At 38.4% G+C, this 20364-nt stretch overlaps 2 protein-coding genes across 2 annotated transcripts; both read right to left on the reverse strand.

Moving 5' to 3' along the window:
• Window positions 1-6315: 6315 nt before the first annotated feature.
• On the reverse strand, window positions 6316-7625 carry LOC113344356 (sphinganine C4-monooxygenase 1-like). Its single transcript, XM_026588351.1, has 2 exons — window positions 7340-7625; window positions 6316-7233 (listed from the first exon to the last, which is right to left on the reverse strand). Exons 1-2 carry the CDS (start codon window positions 7571-7573, stop codon window positions 6685-6687), a joined length of 783 nt encoding a protein of 260 aa, XP_026444136.1. The 5' UTR covers window positions 7574-7625; the 3' UTR covers window positions 6316-6684.
• Window positions 7626-11695: 4070 nt separating this feature from the next.
• Window positions 11696-13389, reverse strand: LOC113344457 (salutaridine reductase-like). Its single transcript, XM_026588426.1, has 5 exons — window positions 13306-13389; window positions 12967-13210; window positions 12741-12821; window positions 12422-12634; window positions 11696-12320 (listed from the first exon to the last, which is right to left on the reverse strand). Exons 1-5 carry the CDS (start codon window positions 13338-13340, stop codon window positions 11943-11945), a joined length of 951 nt encoding a protein of 316 aa, XP_026444211.1. The 5' UTR covers window positions 13341-13389; the 3' UTR covers window positions 11696-11942.
• Window positions 13390-20364: the final 6975 nt, after the last annotated feature.

Here is a 20364-nt window from a genome sequence, read left to right on the forward strand (position 1 = left end):
CAGGAAGATTATTTCGAAGAAAATTACGAATGATGGAGATCTACAGAGGGAACAGTATGGAGATGAAGAAGAACTTAAAAAGATTGAAAGAAGAAGAAAGAAGAAAAGTTGCAATAACGAAATTTGCAGAAGAACGATGAAATTGCAGAGAAAATAAAAATAGATAAAAAGAGAGTGAGAAAGAGTATATATAGAGGAAATTTTTTCTCGAGAAGATAAACACGATTAATGCGGAAAGATGAAAGCGGTTAAAAAGCAGCAGTTACAAAAGACGTGTCAAGAACCAGATGGGAAAAAGGATATGTGTGATAAATGCAGAATATCAAATGATGGATAACTGCGGCATTTCTCACATTATTCTCTACTTCGCAGAGAAGATATGAGAAGAGGCAAGATGTAGCATCATAATCTCGCAACAATAATGTCTCAGCGAAATTATCAATAACACAACACAACAGCGTCGCACAACAATTTCAGAAATGATATAATAAACGACGTCAGCTAAAATCATGAGAAAGGTGTGATAGTCTTGCAAAAACTAGAGAGTTTGCTAGATTAACATTTGTAAGGTTGCGAGAATGTCGCAAGCCATATCCGAAAATAAAGGACAGATTAGCTTTCATCCACTAGGTATTTCCCTATAAATAGTCGTTCAGTTGTAAAGGAAGGGGGAGATCTTTTTTTGAGTAAGAAACAAGTAAATAGGAGAGAGAAAATCTAGAGCAGTGGTTATTCCCAATTCCTTTATCTTTTCTTGTAAGATTGTTCAAAGATTCATCAATAAAATTAAGATTGTGAATCTAAAATGAGTTGAATGTTAATGAAATCATATGAGGGGTGTAGTGTAGGATTTCCCGCAACTACAGTTGCATAGATTTTAGTACGTAGATTGTACTACAGTTCTTCCATTATTGTTCGATTTTAGCCATAATCTGCGTGAAAACTCTAAAGCCCTCACCTAAAGTGCAACGAAGAGATCTAAAGTGGAACATAAGGAGTACTATTTTTGGTAATACTTATACAAACCACTGACCTAGCCTAGAACTTGAACACCACACTGTATTCACCTGCGACAGACACTTGCCTCATATTATATTTTGAAATGGACTATGGTTGAGACCGAATATTCCCTACAAGTAATTCAGTTTCAGTTCTGCTCCTTAAAGTCTCGGATCTTGAAAGATCCTAAGTAATATGAGTCCCCTAACAAATATTATTTTCAAGCCTAAGAGTTGCTTCAACCTAAGTAAAAACTTTTATGACTATTCTTTCTTTGACAGAAACCTTATTTGATTTCCTTCAGATTTATTCAATCAATATCTAGAAATCTGTTTGCAATAGAACAAGTTCAGCAAACCTCAAGGATCTGGAACAATTATATTCTTATCAAAGAGTAGCCTAGAGTTAGGGTTGTCTTCGGATGAATATCCGTTGGATATTTAGAAATATGTATCTGATAGGTTAAGTGCTATTAGATATATGATAATATCCTATTGGATATCAAAAACAATATATTGATTCTGGCAGGTGGTAGGCCTCAAAGATATTATATTTAAATGCAAAACATTCCCCGGCAGCGGCGCCAAAAACTTGGTAGGCCTCTAAAAGGTGTTAAAAATTATGCGCAATGAAAACGGGGGCCTACAGTAATACCGCAAGTGCACGGTCGTCAGTTGTAGCTCGTGCAAGTACGGGTCGATCCACAGAGATCGGGAGTGTTTTGAGTGTTTCTAGCTAATTGGGTTCCTAAATTGCTGTTGGGCTTTGAATACCCTTTGAAATGGGTTGAACTGAGCTTGGGCTCAGTTGGTCTTTGAAGTGTAAATGGGCTTGTGATTGAAGTTGGCTTTGGCCTTATTCCTAAGAATGAACTGGGCGTAGTCTTTTGAGTTAGGCTTTTGGGTTAAGCCCACAGTTGACTGAATTGGGCTTTTAGCCTTAACCTAAACTGTGGTTGGGCCTTAATGAACTTGGGCTTTGGTCTTAAACTTAGGCTTGGGCTCAGTTGTACAAACAATAGACAGTGGGCTTAGAACTGAGAACTAGGCCTTGAACTGGACTGATGGGCTTTTGCTTGGCTGCAGGCTTGGCAGCAACAACAGCAGCAGCAGCAACAACAGCAGAGGCAACACAGAGAAGGCACCAGCAGCAGCACAAGGCAAAGATGAAGCAGCCGCAGGGGAAAGAAAAGGCAGCTGCAGCAACAGCAAAAGAAAGCAGCAACAGCAGGGTTGCGGCAGATGGGTTGCAGCAGCAGCTGCACAAGCAGTGCACAGCAGCACAAGGCCAAAAAAAGAAAGCAGAGCTGGCAGTGAAGCAAAAACAAATGAAGAAAAACAATGCAGCAGTGCAAGGCAAGTGAGAAAGAAAAGATGGCAGTGAACAAAACAGTGAAGACAATAAAGAAAACAAGCAGAGAACAATGCAAGAACTAAACAAAGCAAATACTAGACAGCAAAGAAAGATAACAAAACAAACCAAGGCCTAAGGCCAAGGGCAGGGATGTGGAGAAGCTAACAGAGCAAAGCTAAGGCAAGAATACAGGCAAACAAAAATGGAATGGCAAGATAATCAGCTTGCTATGAGCACTGATTTCTTCCATTGCACAATCAGCACATTGCATCCTAAGCATACAAAAGGAATGGCAAGATAATCAGCTTGCTATGAGCACTGATTTCTTCCATTACTCAATCAGTTCAATGCTTCAAAGGTAACTATCCTAGCATACCATCACTTCATGATAATGAATTGAAACGCAGTGAGCATTTAAACTAACAAAGGCACATTAAACAGAGTAAACACTTAACATGATTAACATTAACAGGAACATAACAGGAAATTAAAAGTATGCATATCAACAGGAACATAACAATCATGAACATAAATGAAATTGAACTGAAATTAAAAACATTAACAGGACATGAAAGTCCTGGATGCTGGCTATTCCAAGCATGGTCTTTACATCACACCCACAAGGCTATTTATAGTCCACAACACAATTAGGGTTCTACCAAAAACAATTCCCAAATTAAAAACAGTAGACTAGGGTTTGATTTCTTTACCTAATTTGATGTAGCAACATCAAATTGAACTCGACCCATTCTTCTATTTGTCCTCCTCTACCTCTCCATGCCTTCAATTTCACTCTAGCTTCACCTAATTCTCTACCATGTCTATCAATGCTTTTTCTCTATTTTCAAAACCCTAGACTAGGGGAAAACAGTGAAAAGAAGTGAGAGGCATGTTAGAGTGATAGGGGTTTCAATGTTGAGCAGGTGGGGAGTTGGTGGTAGCGGACATGGAGGTACGGCGGTGGTGGCAGTGGAGTTGGTTCTGCAAACAGGGAGGTGATGGAGGAGAGGGGCTCGACTGTTTTGGGAAGAAGGGGGGTGTTTGGTTAGGTGGTAAGGTTCGGTTGCTAGGGTGTTAGGCGGCTTCATCAAATTGGAAGAACATCGAGGATGAGCCGTGGGATGTGGAGCTGGTAGGTAGATCGGACGGTGATGCGGAGGCAAGCGAGGAGCGACCGTCGGATGAAGGGATACAACGAAACGAACGGTGCTAGATTAGGTTAGGTGCTGTAGTGTAAGGCGGGGATATCAAACTTTGATGAACAGCAAGGGAGCAACCGTTGGATTCAACTACCATCTAATCTGAAGGCTTGGAATTTCAGCGCTGTGGTGCTTGGCAGAGACTTCAGATTTTGATGCTCTATGAAGGAGCGACCGTCGGATGCTTCTGAGAACTGATCTGATGGCTGAGAACGGAGGCGTTTTTGTGTGTAGAAAATGAGGTTGTGCGCACCATTCTTCGCGGCTTCCTTGCGTGATTTCTCCCGGCTTTTCACTACTTTTCTGCTCTTTTTGCTCCGCGACTCATCCGAACTTTATTTATTACCTAAAAATGCAAAATTAATTAATAAAAATATTTATTCTTGAAAACAATGAAAATACAGAATATGGGATAAAATGTAGAATTAATGCACAAAAGATGAGTTAAAATGCCAACAAAAAAGGATAAATATATACATTATTTGGCACTCATCAGCAGGCTAAGCTATCGGATGTCGGATATTTGTCCGATAATATCCGGTTTTGGGAAATTGTGCGTGTTTTGGGTTTTGAAGTACAAAGTGACTCTCCAATTAATCACAATTCTAACCACATTAGTCATACAACTAATCACAGTCATAGCTTAACAAAACAACAACGTCTAGTTCATTGCAGACAACCAGAGATCAACTTTTCACGGTTATGTCATCTTTTCATTCACAGCTACAAATTCCAGTCACTATTTTATCTTTCAAAATGAACAACAGGTCCCATGAACAGAAACAACAACACAAAAACCATTTGTTCTTCTCAGGAAATCAACCTACGATCATCTTGTACATTCGATCCCTTAAATCATCCACATAAACTAGTGGCAGCAACAAACTTTTAATTCCTCAATTCTTCTTCATATTGTATCTTCTTAAATCAACCACCATAGACCACCATGGTGCTACTCATCTTGGTTTGGTTAACATCAAGCACCAATGGCAGCAATATTTCCAATCCTAGTTTCTCTACAAAGATGTGTTTCTATCGAATATCGGATGTTAACAAACGGATGGAACCTAATCCGATTCTTATATGTTCTGGAAGAAATATCAGATAAAAAGTATGATCCGATATTCGATAAAATGGATAAATTCCTACATGATCTCGATTACTCGGAAACGGATTCCGGTATCTGACTGATATTGACAGCCCTACCTAGAGTACACCACCCTATAATAACAACCTAAAAAAATTCAAAACAGAAGTAGCTTCGGTATCTGTCTTGTGGGATCACAAAGTATGAAACGATGAGTACTTTACGATATCTATCTACCTTGTTCCTGATCTATATTTTAGAAACTACAAGATCAATAAGAACAAGATCCACGTAACAAAAACTATTAGGTAAAATATAGTTTGGACGGGGTTCATAATCCGTTATTTAAGTCTCTCAAAGTAGTAACTTAATACAGTTTCACCAAAGGGAACTTAGGTTTTAGAGGACGACTCTAGCCGCAAGTACGACACAAAAGTTCCTCGATTGAGATTCTATTGTGCAGGAGTCGTATATTTATATTGATGAACAAGGCTTGGTAGCTTACAAAAAAATCTAGGTTGGTGAAGTAGTTTACATACTTACGAATTTCATGCAACCAAACAGGCTAAACTTCTCCATATAGATTGTTTAAATTGTACATTTAAACATGTGAGAAGTTTTCCTTGAATCTCAAAGAAGATGCGTGCAACTATAGATACGTAATGTACCAGGTTAAGTACTTTAGGAATCAACAAGCTAGCTTAAATTATCGCAAGACATAATCAGTTCGTGAAGTGTCAAAACAGTTTGCGAACTAGAATATCGTCTCGTAACTTGGGAGCCTGTTAGATTCATAAGTTCGCGAACTTCCTAAAACAGTTTGTGTCCTTGAAAATAAAATGCATAAATCAGTTAGTGTACTATTAAAATAAATAGTAAGCTTTGATGACATGAAGAGCACAACAAATTATTATTTCTCTCTTAGTTCGGGTGTATTGTCGTGGGCATCTAAGAAGTGTAAAACCGTAGCTCAATTAACGGCATAAGCGAATATATGTCGGGATCAGAGCCTACTTCTCATGTAATCTGGTTGCGAATTATTCTAGATGGCATTCAAGTGAAACAAGAATGTTCAATTGAAATTTTTTTGCGACAACAAATTTAACAATATCTATGTCCAAAAGTTCAGTAGTACATTATAGAGAATAGACACAACCAAAATCAAATATCACCTCTCTCGAAAAGCGGTCAAAGAAGGTGATTTTCAAACCAAGTATCGCAAGACAAAAGATCAATTTGCCAACAAAAGATCAAGACAAAAGTATCACCAAAAAATACTCTCAGCATTTTCGTGAGAGTATCATAATCAATCCCAAATAAAATAGAAAATCAGTTGACCTAACACCTTACCACATTTACAAATTAAATTAAATAACTAATAAAACAGCCGAGGATCAAAAATTAAAAAATTGAAGATTATTTGTGATTGTATATATTTGTTTTTTATACATAGACCGTATATTGTTGTTGCCGATTTGAGAAATTGACAGATTTAGAGAACAATTGAATTTGTTGATTCGAGAAATTGATCACAATTAATGGTGGAAAATACAACTGAAGAAATCAAAAATACATGTTAAAGTTTACAAGCGTAACTAACCTCGTACACCGGCTTACATATTTGGATTGTGGAGGACATATACACTTCACAAATCGAAGAAAACTTGGCATGGTGGATAATTTTAACAGTACTATGGTAGATTTCATTAATCTTTTATTCATTCATAGCTTGAAGCTTACACCCAAATGAGAAGACCTCAGTTCTCATTATACAGACAAGACACGGAGAGAGAGATTGATAACGACTTCTAAAAAACACACAGTCAACACGTGGACCAAACCAAACAACCATACGAATTGAGCACATTGAAGTGTAATAAGAATATATGAAGAACTTGTGCTCTTAATTTCTAGCTACTGAACCAATTCACTAAAACATAAGATTCCAATAAAATTTAAGTCTGTCGACTTTTTCGAATACGAGGTTATGTATTGTGACCCATTGAGTCTTATTGACATCATTCTCGACTAAACGTGCACTCGCTATTATTTTAGTAGCCTTACTTCGTATCCTCCTTTGGGTCGCTCCACAACAGTATAAGGCATGTGCGTACCAAGTAGCTTATCCCAAAATATGAAAAATGGTTGTGCGTAATTATACTTTCTTCCTCGCAACCCATAATGATGGATATCATGGTAAGCAGAGTTGTTCCCGAATATTAGTTGGAAGGGTCCGAAACTAGGAGGCAGCCATAGCCCAGAATGAAGATCAATGGCTTTCATCGAAGTAATAGAAGAGAAGTATAAACCTGTTCGAGCTGTCATCCCTGAAATCAAAAAACAGACGACACCACCGAATGTATCGATAAGACTCTCCAATGGGTGAGCATAAAGCGCCCCGCATGCATAAGGAACCTCCAGAGTGTGATGTTGAGAGTGAATATGTTTATAGAGAAACTTGTTTGTGTGCATGTGGCGGTGGACAAAGTACTGCCATGCATCCAAAACTAGCATGGCCACGATAAACTGGCATATTTGTACTGGAATAGAGGGCTGAACCACAACTCTATATGTGGTCAGCATAGAGCGATCAAACTGCAAGAAAAAGTGTGATGATATGTAAGTATTATGCGAGGTTTAGGATCTATAAACAAAATATGAAATTCAAATTGCAAAGTTTGGGTAATTTTGAAATACTAACCAAGTAAGTTAAAGATGCCAGAGTAATGACTTGAATCAACTGTTGTATTAGAACACCTCTAATCACAGTAGGGAGTGGAACCACATCTTTTGCTGCAAATTCTTTTTTTGTATGTAAACGATACTTTTCCAATGGAGGTAACATGTGATGAACTCCTGCGTATAACCAATACACAACTACTGGAGCAATCAAACCCATTACATCATCACTCAAATAACCTTCCCAAAACACCATCTTGTCAAAATACAAAATGGATTAAGGATCAAGGTTTGATAGTACAGTCTGTTCTGTTTCCTATTTATAGCAAAAGTTAAAGGAACTTCACTCATTGCATGGGCCTCATATATTGGTCTAGGATTCAGCCAATATCTCTCTTTGTGGATACATGCTATCGTTTGTCATTCTTTTTCCATTGAATCTTCTCTTTTTGAACAGCCGATCTTCCCACCTTTCAGTCTTTTTCATTTTTTTTAATAGCTTTCGTTGCGACCTACTAGTCCAAATCTGATTAAAATAGTACTCGCGCGCGCTCGACCATAGATTAAGATTGTGCCCATACGTTCCTCTGGATTGACCTGGTTACGGTACAGCCTCCATGTATTACTGCACATGTACCTAGTAACCTCAAAGAATTCGTTCTAGCGAAAGGAAAAAAAAAAGAGAGAGAGAAAGAGAAATAAAAATCCTCTATACATTCGTTGTTTTATAACGTCTTAATATTACAGAGAGGAATAATTAGAGCCGTAAAATGTGCCGGCCTAGCATATTCCAGCTCACGAAGTCCCATGTGTATGTGCCATGTTGTGTAATGCTGGAGACCAAGGGGTGCCTTGATGTGTCGTTCTAGATAACGTGTTGTGTTGTGCTCTGTCGGAAAAATAAATGTGTTGTATCATGTCGGGTTGGGCATATTTACTTTATGTTATTTAAAGGAAATATATTTAAAATATTAGGTATTCTATGAGTTGTAATAAAAATAAATCAATATAACGATGATTAAATGTCAAAATTTTTGTTTGAGAAGGGAAACTTCCTATGAAAATTTCTACCATATGTCGTTTGTTGGACTTTGTGGAAAGAGCGTAACCGTCGTACGTTTGATGAAGAGCCAAGGGACAAAGATGTGCACAGTATCATCCTAGAAGTGAAAGCGAACCTTTTGTACTGGCCTCATTCATCCCATAGCCTAAGGAACGTTAGATTCGAAGAACTAGTCTTCAAATGGAAAGATTTAGTTAGAAGATAGTTCCTGGTGTGTTTTAATTCAACTGTTATCTATAAAACAGTTTCATTTTTTGGAATTCTTTCATTATTTCTATCTATTTATAATATATCGTTTTGTTGATAAAAAAAAAAACCGTCACAATTTAGCTAAAATAAAGACTCTTTTGTGTATTTTGTAGTGCTTTATGCATATCATGATGTGCTGTGATGTGCCATGTGCCAATCCGTGCCACGAGCTGTGTTGTGTCGATTAGGCCAGCCCACCATATCTCACAAAATTAACGTGCTCGACCGTGCTGAACTAAATCACGTGCTTTGCTGGGTTGCGTTCGTGCTGGCACAGCCCAGTACACATCAAATAATAACCTCTATTTTTTAGCATTATTTTTGTTTTCAGTCTCAATTTAGAATATTTACCTAGTTACATATAATAACAATGACATTTTGTTGGAAAAATATTATCTTGTTATACGAATATTTTTATTCATATAAGTTATTTTCTTAACATCGGATGAAAACTGATGAATTATTTTCAACCTTACCTAGTAGGTGCATATGATGGCGGTGGTGGTGCAAAAAGAGGAAGTAGCAAAAGGTGCATGTTCTGGATATGAAGATATCGGAGCCGGTGGTTATGTCAGTAAATTAGGTCACAGTCATAAGCGGTGGACTCATTAGCCTCAAGACAGAGTTTTAGGTGAAAGTGGCGTTTCACCCTTCATCCGGAAAGACTTAGGGGTTATGTTAGTACAAGTTATTGGTTGGGGCTGGGCTTGTGAAATCAAAAAACTCAATCCCATATCTCACTTCAAAATAAAAGTAATACCGGTGGAGCTTACTCTCGTTCCTATTGGCTGGTAAGCGTAATCGCGCTCTTTTGTTGGCTTGGAGAAAAATTATTCGTATTCGTCGGATGAAATTTCATGAAATAGCATTGATGTAACAATGTGCGGTGTAGATTGGCAGATGATTGTTATAACCCGACGGAGGACCCTCATTTTATGACATGTCTAACTGCTAGATAACCCAAATCCCTAAAATTATTACGGATAATTATGCCGAGTTTATATGATTTTTTTAAAATCATGTCCATCAAATTTTATTTAAAAAATTACTATATTAATTTCACGTATTTATCATAAAAATCCAGAAAATAAAGAAAACTAATATATTAATTTCGGAAATTTATGATAAAAATCATACTTATATTTATTGGATCGTTTGTAAGGTTAAAAAATCTAAAAATGACTATATTAATTTCAAGTATTAATGATAAAATTCCAAACAAAAAAAAATCAATTTCGGACATTTATGATAAAAATCCAAAAAAAAATGCAAGAATGTTTGTGGGCTAGAAAAAATCATACTTGTATTTTGTGCATCCATTTTAGTGTAAAAAATCTAAGAATTACTATATTAATTTCTAGTATTTTCAAAAAATAAAAAAAGATACTATATTAATTTTGGATAATTATGATAAAAATCCAAAAAACCGAGTATACATAACTATGGGATAAAAAAATTTATTTATACTCTTTTGATAGTTTTTATGGTAAAAAATCTAAAAATTACTATATTAAGTAATGTCCGAAATTAATACAGTAGAAATTCTATAAATTAATGCTGTCGGGACCATCAAAATTTATTAATTAAACGAGAGTATTAATTAAACGATAAATTAATGATAATCAACGGTCAAAGATTAAAATTAAGAGTTTAGGTGTAGTTTTTTTTTGTTGCCATTTTTCATGTCATAATAACCGTCAATAGGGCCGACTTCCGTTCGTTTTCATCTCTCCCAACCGGAATCGGGATGATGAGTCTCCGATTGGCGTCCCAATTTCGAGGTAAAATGACCAATACTCATTCAACTGAATCGGTTAAAAATTAAAAAAAAACAAAAACAAAAGCAAAAACGTTGCAAGCAATACATTTTTAGCCCCCCATAGGGAGACTATAGAAGGGACTCCTTTCTCTTCTCTCAGAAACTTGGAAAAAAAAAACTCATCAACTTCTTCTTCTTCCTTTGCTCAGATCTAGTCATTTGGGGGTTAGATCTGAGCAAAGATTTCTTACTTTAAGTAATATCAGATTTCGTTGATTTTGATTTAGGAGTTATTTTTGTTGTTTTCAATAATTTCTTCGCTATTAGAGCGATTTTTATCTTCGCTATTTGGGGCGATTTTGTCTACACTTTTATAGTGTTTCTCTCTAACGGTTTGTTCGTATTTGGTTTTCTTGATAAAAGTACATCGGCGATTCAACACGTGAGAAGATCAAATTTATTTTCATCAGAAAAATCGACTTAGGTTTCCGAGTTAGTCGCTGCATATGAAGAATTTTTGGGCAAATTACTCCTCTGACATAAAAGCATCTCTTTTCCAAGAAGAAAATCTATCAAAATGGTTGATTTATGATTTCGAGTACCATTTCTTCTCCAATCTCAAAGTACAATAGTTGGGTGCTATCGTGGTAGATTGCTCTTTTTCTTCGCGATTTATTTACGGTTTGTATCTTTCTTTGTATTTGTTTCATGTGATGATGTACTTACTTCACTTTAAAACCATCATGTAAATGTTTCTCGTGGAATGAAATACTTATGGCTTGATGATCAACAAAAAAAGAAAAAGGACTCCTCCGGTCATCCCAAATATGTAGATTTAGTGGCCTAAATATAAAAAATCAGGTGGTCTAAATCCATATGAGATAAGCATAGGGAGTATGTAATTATTTTGGTGAGTTGAAGGGTGTTAGAGATAGGATTAGTTAACCCTTGGATCGCTACTAATTCAAATGCCCACAACTCCAGCGTAAATCAAAATTAATATATTGCCAAATTTTAATTTAATTCATATTTCTATGTTTTATAGTGCAGTACGTTCTGCATGTGTATGATATAGTGTACCCTAGGTTTATTCGGGTCCAACCAAGTTCCTATCCTTCTGTAGTTGAGAATATTAGATGTGGGATGAACATTTCTTATCTTTCAGACACATCCACCCAGAGAAGAAATTGCATTGGCCTTAACTGTACATGTCTCTTGCTCTACAAATGTCTCTTTTTCGTATTGGAAAGAAAATATGTAAAACACAAGGCAAATCAGCCATTTTTATATAATTAAATACTGTGTGATTAAACGAAAGGGTAACAGTCTTTTTATTAACGAAATGATCACAATGAGAATGCATCAACAAAAGAAATAACAAAAACAAAAAACAGGAAGAAAGGCGCGCAAAGTCAGAACCTTTTTAAGAAATCAGAAAACAAAATGGACAACAAAAAAACAGGAAAAAACATCCATAGCATTTCATCCGGAAATTCGATACCCTTCGCACCATCGTTCTTGTCAATTTCATTCGATCATTTGATTCATGTTCCCTCAAAAAGCTGAAATCTCCATCTGGTCAAAGTAAAGGCCAGAAGGGCCATCAGAAGGCAACAATGCCAACATAACAGGTGCCCTAGCACCTTCTTCAAGGGTTAAGTTTCCTCTATGGAATGAAAGATCTGTTTTAACCAAACCAGGGTGAACAGCATTAACATGCAAAGTTGGGAATTTCCTTGCTAGAATTCGAGTGTAGGCGATCACAGCAGCTTTCGAGACTTTATACGCAGATACTAATACAGGCCATCCATTAGTCTTCAGCATACCCTCTTTAAAATCTATTAAGTACTTTTGCATAAGCTCGTCTAATTTCTCATTTGTTAAGCAATGAACGTCATTTAGCTCCTCTTTGATCTTCTCACCCGGGATAAACTGAGACAGTAATACAACAAAGTGATTCAACAATGTAACTAGAATTATATATACTAAAACTAGAGAAACCACGAAGGATTTTGATGTTAGCTATTAATTACCTGCAGTTGACCATATACGGAGGCCATGTTCACTATTCTCGCTGAATTGGAGAGTTGAAGAAGAGGAAGCAGCGCTTCAGTTACTCTTTTGGTTGCATAGTAATTTGTTTCCATGCATTGTTTTGCTCTCTCGTAATTCTCCTTAACGGATTCCGCCATCAACTTGGCAATCTCCTCTGACTCCTGTTCCAACAACTTGCTCTCATCTTTCTCCTGCTCGACGACACTAATAATCAATCCTTGTTTTACCGTAAAGCCAATATAAAAGAGAGTTAGGAACTTAAAGATTAAAAGATATGTATACTTCATGAAGACTTACTTGTCCATATCGAGAGTGCAAGTCTTTCATAGCCTCCTCATTAATTTCTAGTGTTACTCCATTGTCTCCTGCATTATTTACCTGCTCAATATTGAATATTAGGAGCACCAAATTTGCCAAAGTTCTTAGCTAGTTCTAATTACTTTCATTCATGATGAACTCAATCACAAAAAAAAAAAAAAAAAAAAAAAAGTTATATGGTGGATTCTTGTTTTTTTATCCTTACCAGGATGTCAAGTTTTTGGAAACGGGTTTTGATGAATTCAGCTAATGAAGCAACACTAATGACATCATTTACATCAAGCTGATGAAAAATGACATCATTAAGTCCTGACTCTTTAAGAGCTTTAACGGCTCTAGTTCCGTTGTTCTCATCTCTAGCAGTCAATACGACGGTGATGCCATTAGAAGCAAGCTGACGACATATCTCTAGTCCTATTCCTTTATTAGCCCCTGTAACAACTGCACACCTGAAAGGACATTTAGACACATGAAAAAAGATTTTAGGTTGGGAAGTGAATGTGTAGTCATTTCAGGAAACCAAAAAATACAAGATAAAACTTGCCTCGTTTCATCTACAGTAGAGATGGTTTCTTCCATTGTTCGAGTGAGAGAGACCGCTTTGAACAGGAGATGAGAAATGGAGAGGTCTTTGTCTGGATGTGTCCAGGCTTTCCGTACGTCCAGAATATTTAAGGTAAACGTAACAGATCATGTTGACTTCACAGAGAAGACTGGAAGTTGAGAAACACGCAAAATTGCTAGTTGGTCGTAGAAAGTCGGTTAGGAAAGTCAAAAAGTATTACTCGTATAATACAATTAGGGATTAGTAAGACTGGTAAGTAGAGAGTTGTCCGAGTGCTAAGAAAGAGACCAAGGCTCTCCTTACCATGGACAAGTAGAGAGAGTTGAGTCAGGGACAGACCCTGGGGGTGGTTGACAAATATATCTATTGGCCGCCAAAATGTTAGTGGTTCCAAGGCAAGCCTATTTTTAGTAGTAATTTTCAAGGAAAATAGTGAAACCCCGATTGTAATTGTATAAATAGCCAACAAGGCTAGTAAATCATGGAGAACTTACATTTCACAAATAGATTTATCTCTTCTGTAGGATATTCTTTAGTTGTTCATCCATTTCATTCAGCAAAACCTAAATATTATTCTATACTCCCTCTGTCCAAGTTTACTTGCTTAATTTAGATTTTGCAAAAATTTGAAAGAAATTCAAATTACTTCCACATACACCATCGATCTTTCAAATTGTTTGTTCAATATACTAGTTTTCATACCCTAGTTGTTGTTTTTTTCTTGATAATCAAAAAATTTTAATAGGAAATATACCAATTTTTTGGTACAAATTTGTTAAAGAAAAACACAATTTAGGTAAGTAAAGTTGGAGGAGAGAGTACAATTCTAATTCATGGATTAAATGATTGTTAGGTCGAGTGGCTGAGAATCAGAGCATACTACACAACAGTTGATTGTAATCGGTAATACTTGTGAAGGTAACTTGAGACTTTTAGTCATCTTCACTCATAATTTGCAAAAGATGGTCTGGGTTTCGGCTCTAGTTTTCTCAAACCCTTCTGATGGCCGACTTTGTGTCCGTTTAATCTATGATATAAAGATGAAAGTACTCGTACTAGAAAATGGATATAACGACATGACGATAACAATTATTCGACACAGATAAAGAATTATAACTAGTCATTCTCCAAAATGTGAGGTACCCATGATGACGAAGAATTGCAACCAGTCGTGCTCAGAATATCAGGTACATTTTAAAACTACATAATTTGTATGATAGTAGTTGTAGCAACTTGTTAATAAAGTATCTCCCGGTAATAATAACAAACAATCATTATTATGCTTTCCAAGAATGAATTAATCGCAGTACATACAACTGACGCCAGTCATGGGAAACAAAAACAGCATGAACATGATACCCAATAATAAGTAGACCTTCTCATACAACATAATTAATATTTGTTTAACATATCTTCTACAACTGTCATTCCACCGACGTTATGGAATAGTCCCCTAGCGCTTTTCATTGTAAGTTTCATTGGAATCGACCGTCTCACGCATAGACAGACATATAAAAGGACGGTTGAAATTGGACATATTCATGTGCTATAAAACGAAAAATAATAGATGAATTATCCGAAAATTTTGAAATAGTATGGTTCCCAATTAGGTTTGCTTTGTGTCTGTTGGGTACACCGCAAAAGGATCTCCATAGGATGGTTCGCAAGTCCTTCCTTGTTAGGATATACATGGAAGACATTCGTGTATCACAGTGATTAACAACTTATTACCCTCAACCTGAGACGATGAAACTATATTATTGCGGGGAACTACCAAATCAATAAGTTTATCAAGATTTGATAACTCACCATTAGGCCCTGACGAATTATGTGAAACTTCTTTGGAAGTATTGTTTTTGTTAACAAAGAGATGTGCTTCGTCTTTTCCCAGTTGTATAACAATAAAAAAAATAACTTGATTTTCTTACGCTTATGACAGCAAAACAAGTCTTCAACGTCGTATGATTTACTATTGGTATCTTTCATTAGGGAGCAGTTTTTAAGCCAGAAATAGAATGACTTTTTTAAGTAGACTTACGAATTATTTTATGAGCCTCTTCCACAGTCTCATTCGTCAATCGAATCAGATCTTTCTTACCATATCATCTAGCTTAGTTCCACGATTATTCTAGTTTGTTGTTATATGCGGAATTTTACTAATCCTAAGATCGACGTAGATCCGGTGACCAACAAATGCAGTAGATATAATGGAAGTGGAAGAAGATTGTTAGATTGTCCAAACTGTGAACTACGTGGAAAATTACGACTATGATTATTTGATAATTATCTAGACCTCGATTTCCCGATTATAAAAGATGATCGGAAAAATAAACTTGCGCTAATTTAAGAAAATGAATTTTATTAATCAAATTCAATTTAATAAAACAAGAACACTCTTGGATAGATTTGGCCGCCAAAATGTTAATGGTTCCAAGGCAAGCCTATTTTTAGTAGTAGTTTTCAAGGAAAATAGTGAAACCCGATTGTAATTGTATATGTGAACATACAAATCACGAAGGCATCTGAATGCTCACAACCAAACATCGTAATTTAGAATGATTTGTAATGATGATATCATAGTGTTGATTCCTTGGCTCAAAACCCTCGGGTTTATCACAACCTCATCTAACTTCGTGCAAGGCGTTTGCGCACGGGATATAAGTAAAAACAAAGAAAACAAAACATAGAAGTAAAGATTCATGGGGTTTTAGGCAAACGTAAAGTGCTGAAATATGAACAAGACCGATGTTTACGTGGTTCAGCACTAAGACCTACGTCCACGGGGTTTGTCGTTTCACTATATACTTGACGGTTACAGGAGTAGTCGAATGACTTTTGAGTTTACATGTCTTTCTATTGTAAAGGACTAACTTACGCTCAAAATTCTTCTCTCTCCTTCTCTTCCTGATTTTTCCGATCCCCCTTCCTCTTGGTGGAGAGGGGGTATTTATAGGGTTAGTGTGTGGGACCCATCTCTGAAGGCCGTTGGAACCTTATCTTCTTGTGTTTTGTGTCCATCACGCAGGGGTCTTCGTTCGTAACTTCATCACGCAGAGTCATCCTCGTTCGTTCCACGGGTTGATCGACACGTATGCTGCTCAGGTGTTTAATGCGGGTAGTTGAGGCGCCTGCTCGTGTCAGGCAAGTGTTTCTGCCTCTGTCGCGTCCATGTCAGTACATCTTCTCTCCATCGTTGATCTTGGCTCTTTTGGGGATGAGATAAAGTAACTCTTTGGGAGTTATTTGGTGCTCCGCAGTACAGCGTGTTACCGGAACATCCTTTAACTTCTATCCTTGGATTGTTCGGGAAAGATCCCTCGTTGACGGGATGGAATTCTTGGTTATGAGCGTGTGTCATCATACTTTGATGACTTGTCCGCATGCCTCCATGTATTTCCTATGTACACGTGTTTGATGATGAAATATGTGCACACAATTTGCCCTTTTCTTCGGGCTTGAGTGTTTAGCGGGAGCATGAAGAAAATAGTCGTTACATATTCTTCCTCTCTCCTAATAACTTCTCCTAGATACTTGGGCATGTTTCTTTATTCGTGCATTAATTGCTCATTTAATGGGCACGTTTCCCATTCCTCTCTTAACTTCCTCCTCTTTCTTTCGAGTATATTAAGGAAGAGAGAAAAATTAATTTCATTCTCTCCGTCTTCATTCCTTGCTCTTCATTCCTTGTTCTTCAGCCCTTAAATTCTCTGTCAGTCTTCATTTAAATTCTCTGTCAGTTTCATTCTTCAGTCCTTAAATTCTCCCCCTTAGCATTAATCACACTTGCCTCCTCTTTATTTCTGATTTGTTCTTTCTGCTGCTGTTTTTGCTGGTAAGTTTTTCTTTGTTTCCACTGTTTACGCTATGTTGATTTGTAAATTTTCTGCTACTGTTGTCCCTTGTTTGTGATGAAGAACTTCTTTTAATGCTTGCATGCTAGTTTCCCCTGTTCTTCGTCTTAAATCAAGGAGGCCATTGTTTTGCTTGAGCTTTCAGGGTAGGGATTTAGGGAGTTTCGAGCATGTATGCTAATTTTAGGGTTTCTGCGTTATCGTGTGTGGATTGCTATTTATGTGGTTTTTTTGATCTTGTGATGTCCTTGTGTTTGTTTTTGACTTGTTTATGATTAATCTTTTCGCAGCCATGTCTGACCGTCCGCGGCTTCCTTATCAGACTCCTGGTTCTGGTCTATCGAGATCTCCTCCGCGTAGAGAGTCTCAAGATGATGTTCGTAGAAATCGAGTTTCTTCTGGGGCGAAGGCCTCATCTTCTAGGGAAGAGGTTCCTTCGACAAATCCTTCTGGGTCTCGAAAAGTTGTCGATCGGCGGTGTCTCGTCCTCGTGATGATGTTAGGAGTACGCAGCACCGACTCGTGCTGTCGCTTTTGATGTTCCTCCTCTACGTTCTGTAGAGCCCGAGCATCATCTGCCGCCCCCTCCTATAAGTTCTTTTAAAGGGAAGAATACCAAAGGTGGTGTTCCGAGGGCTGATCTTCAAAAAATCCTTCTTTGAAGAGAAAGGCTTCCGAGGCTTTCATTGGTTCATCCGGTCCCGCCGAGGAGGATGAGGCTGATTGATACGCAGCAGGTCAGCAAGAAAAAAGTAACGTTCAAGCATATTGATCTCGAAATATTCAAGGAAAAGCATGAGCTTCAAGCCTTCGAGGTTCGTTTCTATGCCCTGAGGATGATATTACTTATGAGCTTATCTCAAGTATGAGTTCGATGAATTTCATTTGTTGACTACGGTTGGAGCGTTCGAAGCTGGTCTTATGCTGCCGTTGTACAAGTCAGGTGATTCCTTCTACTATGATGTGCTTGCTAGTCGTGAAGGCTCTTCCACCAATACTCACAGCCGTTCTGTATCGCAACTATCGGGGAATTATCTCGTGCACTGAGGGAGTGCTATCTGCGGAGTAAGGGGAGACGACAATGACTTGTTACGTTCCCAATCCCGCGGAGAAGGAATGGTATACTCCTGAGAATTTCAATAACTCCTTCGGTGATTACGTCAATAGTAGGAACCGTAAGCCGTGGAGTGTTAGCCTTCGGAATCTCGCTGCTCCTCGGGGCGAAATTCGTCTGTTAAATGAGGTCAGCGATGCCAAGCTGAAGTATGTTCCCGGCACGGAGGGGTCTAGTCAGCGGAAACTTTTTCCGGCACGCGAGAGGATCAAGCGCGACCATGACTACGAGTGGCACGCTACCGTTATCGAAGTTGTTGGTCCTTGGGCGTACGGTTGGATTCCCGGTCCACGCGGTTGGCGTCCTACTGAGAGTAGCAGGCCACGTGAATCTCCTCCTGCTCGTTATGGAGATTTCTGTCCCTGGCGTTTAAACTTCTCAGGTATGAATTTTCCTTATGCCCTTGACGTCGTTGAGGGAGAGGAGGAGGAAGGTTCTGGTGCTATACTTCCACCGAGGAGTGCCTCGACTGCCCAGGTATGCGGATTCTAGCTGCGCTTCCTTCTTTAGAAATTCAACTGTTCGGGGAAAAATAATTCTTTTTGTGTGTTGGTTCAGGTGTCGAAGAAGAAAAAGATTAAGCCGAAGCAGTCTTCTACCATTGTGATGGGTGAGGCTGAGGCTCATGAAGAAGTTACCAGTCCGGTGAACGAAGAGTTTGCTGAGGATGAGGAGATTACAGATGGGGAGGAACGTACTGATACTTCCCCTCTCAATGTCGAAGAAGAGGTCTGTGCGGGTCATGATGGTGATGAAGGGAGAAACAACGCCGTGGTAGCTGATGGCGGTGTTATTGGTGATATTTCTGCCCTGCTGGTGATGCCGCGGATACTCTCCCCACCCTTTCTCAAGAGTTTTCTTTTGACCGGATGTATTCCACAGGGGAGTTCTTCGACGATGCCCTCGATTTTCCTGAGGACTTCTCTCTACTTTCCCCCAATGATGATTGGGATGTGCTCGGGGGTGATGATAACGAAGACGCTGCTGTTCCGGATGGTGGCGCGGAGGAGCATGGTGCGCATGTTGGTGCCGACATTTTTGCTGAAGGGGCCGTATCAGAAAAGGGGAAGTCGGTGATTGATTTGCCTGCCGCGGATCTTCCTCCGCTCAAGAAAAAGGATCTGCTATTTGTCCCTCATCCCGCCCCGGTTGTTACTGGTGAAAAGGATTCTGATGCGTATACCCGTCGTATGATGGAAATGTCTTCCAAGGCGCGGGTATCTGAGGCCTGGGGAAGAAATTTGAGTGTTCCCGAAGCTACCCTTGTGTCGGAGCCTCCTTCTTCCGTTGCGGATATGATGGCCATAGCCGACGGGTATCAGTATGGCTTTCCTCAGCAGCGTGTCTTGGAGGTAAATTTTCGTACATATTTCATCGTGAGTTAGGAAGTAGGTTCTTCTAGAATTATATGCCAGTCAATTTACTCTCACCAACCTTCAACTAGATTATAAGAAATTATCCGCGGAGTATGACCATCTTGATGAAGCGCGAGATGCGGTTGTTAATGAGTATGAAGAAGTTTCGGCTTGTGTCGAAGGTATAACCCTATTCCATCGAGTGTGATTGTGTCTTTTCTGTGCTAGCTCCCTGATGTTGTCTTTTTCAGAGCTCGAGGGACAACTTCGCGTTACAAATGAAAAACTTGAAAAGGCTCAATCTTCCTTAGCGCAGCAGGAAGAACAGACCAATCATTTCAAGAGTTTAGCGGCAACCCGCGAGGAGGCCGTTGGTGCTGCTTCTAAAGAAGTGAATCGTCTGTCTTCATTGTTATCCCAAGCCCAACAGCGGACGACAGTTATTAAGCACAAGGCTCGGTGTCAATTGGCTGAGGAGACGAACAAGATGCTAGAGAAGATAGAAATTGGCCTAAAGAACGAGCATGGTCTTGTGAAGAACTATCCGCGTCGTCCAGTTCATGCTGCCTTGCCTGGATCCTCGGGACCCTCATCTGGTGGGAGCGTCCCTTCAAGTATTCGGAACAATCCTGCTGATGGGGCGGCATCATCTAGGTAGAGACCGCGACATCATTATCCTTCCACTTTTTGTAATCATGTAAAAAGAATATTTTTTGCT

The sequence above is a fragment of the Papaver somniferum genome, unplaced genomic scaffold (assembly GCF_003573695.1).
Source record: "Papaver somniferum cultivar HN1 unplaced genomic scaffold, ASM357369v1 unplaced-scaffold_76, whole genome shotgun sequence".
Classification (NCBI taxonomy): domain Eukaryota; kingdom Viridiplantae; phylum Streptophyta; class Magnoliopsida; order Ranunculales; family Papaveraceae; genus Papaver; species Papaver somniferum.

What these genes read in the sequence shown, in the direction of transcription:
- LOC113344356 (XM_026588351.1), bottom strand. Translation starts at nt 7,573, where the DNA reads ATGGTGTTTTGGGAAGGTTATTTGAGTGATGATGTAATGGGTTTGATT. An exon ending in TGGCATCTTTAACTTACTTG is followed by an intron (nt 7,234 to 7,339) that starts GTTAGTATTTCA and finishes TTTTTCTTGCAG; the next exon opens with TTTGATCGCTCTATGCTGAC.
- LOC113344457 (XM_026588426.1), bottom strand. Translation starts at nt 13,340, where the DNA reads ATGGAAGAAACCATCTCTACTGTAGATGAAACGAG. An exon ending in TCCAAAAACTTGACATCCTG is followed by an intron (nt 12,822 to 12,966) that starts GTAAGGATAAAA and finishes AATATTGAGCAG; the next exon opens with GTAAATAATGCAGGAGACAA. An exon ending in TGCACTCTCGATATGGACAA is followed by an intron (nt 12,635 to 12,740) that starts GTAAGTCTTCAT and finishes GTCGTCGAGCAG; the next exon opens with GAGAAAGATGAGAGCAAGTT.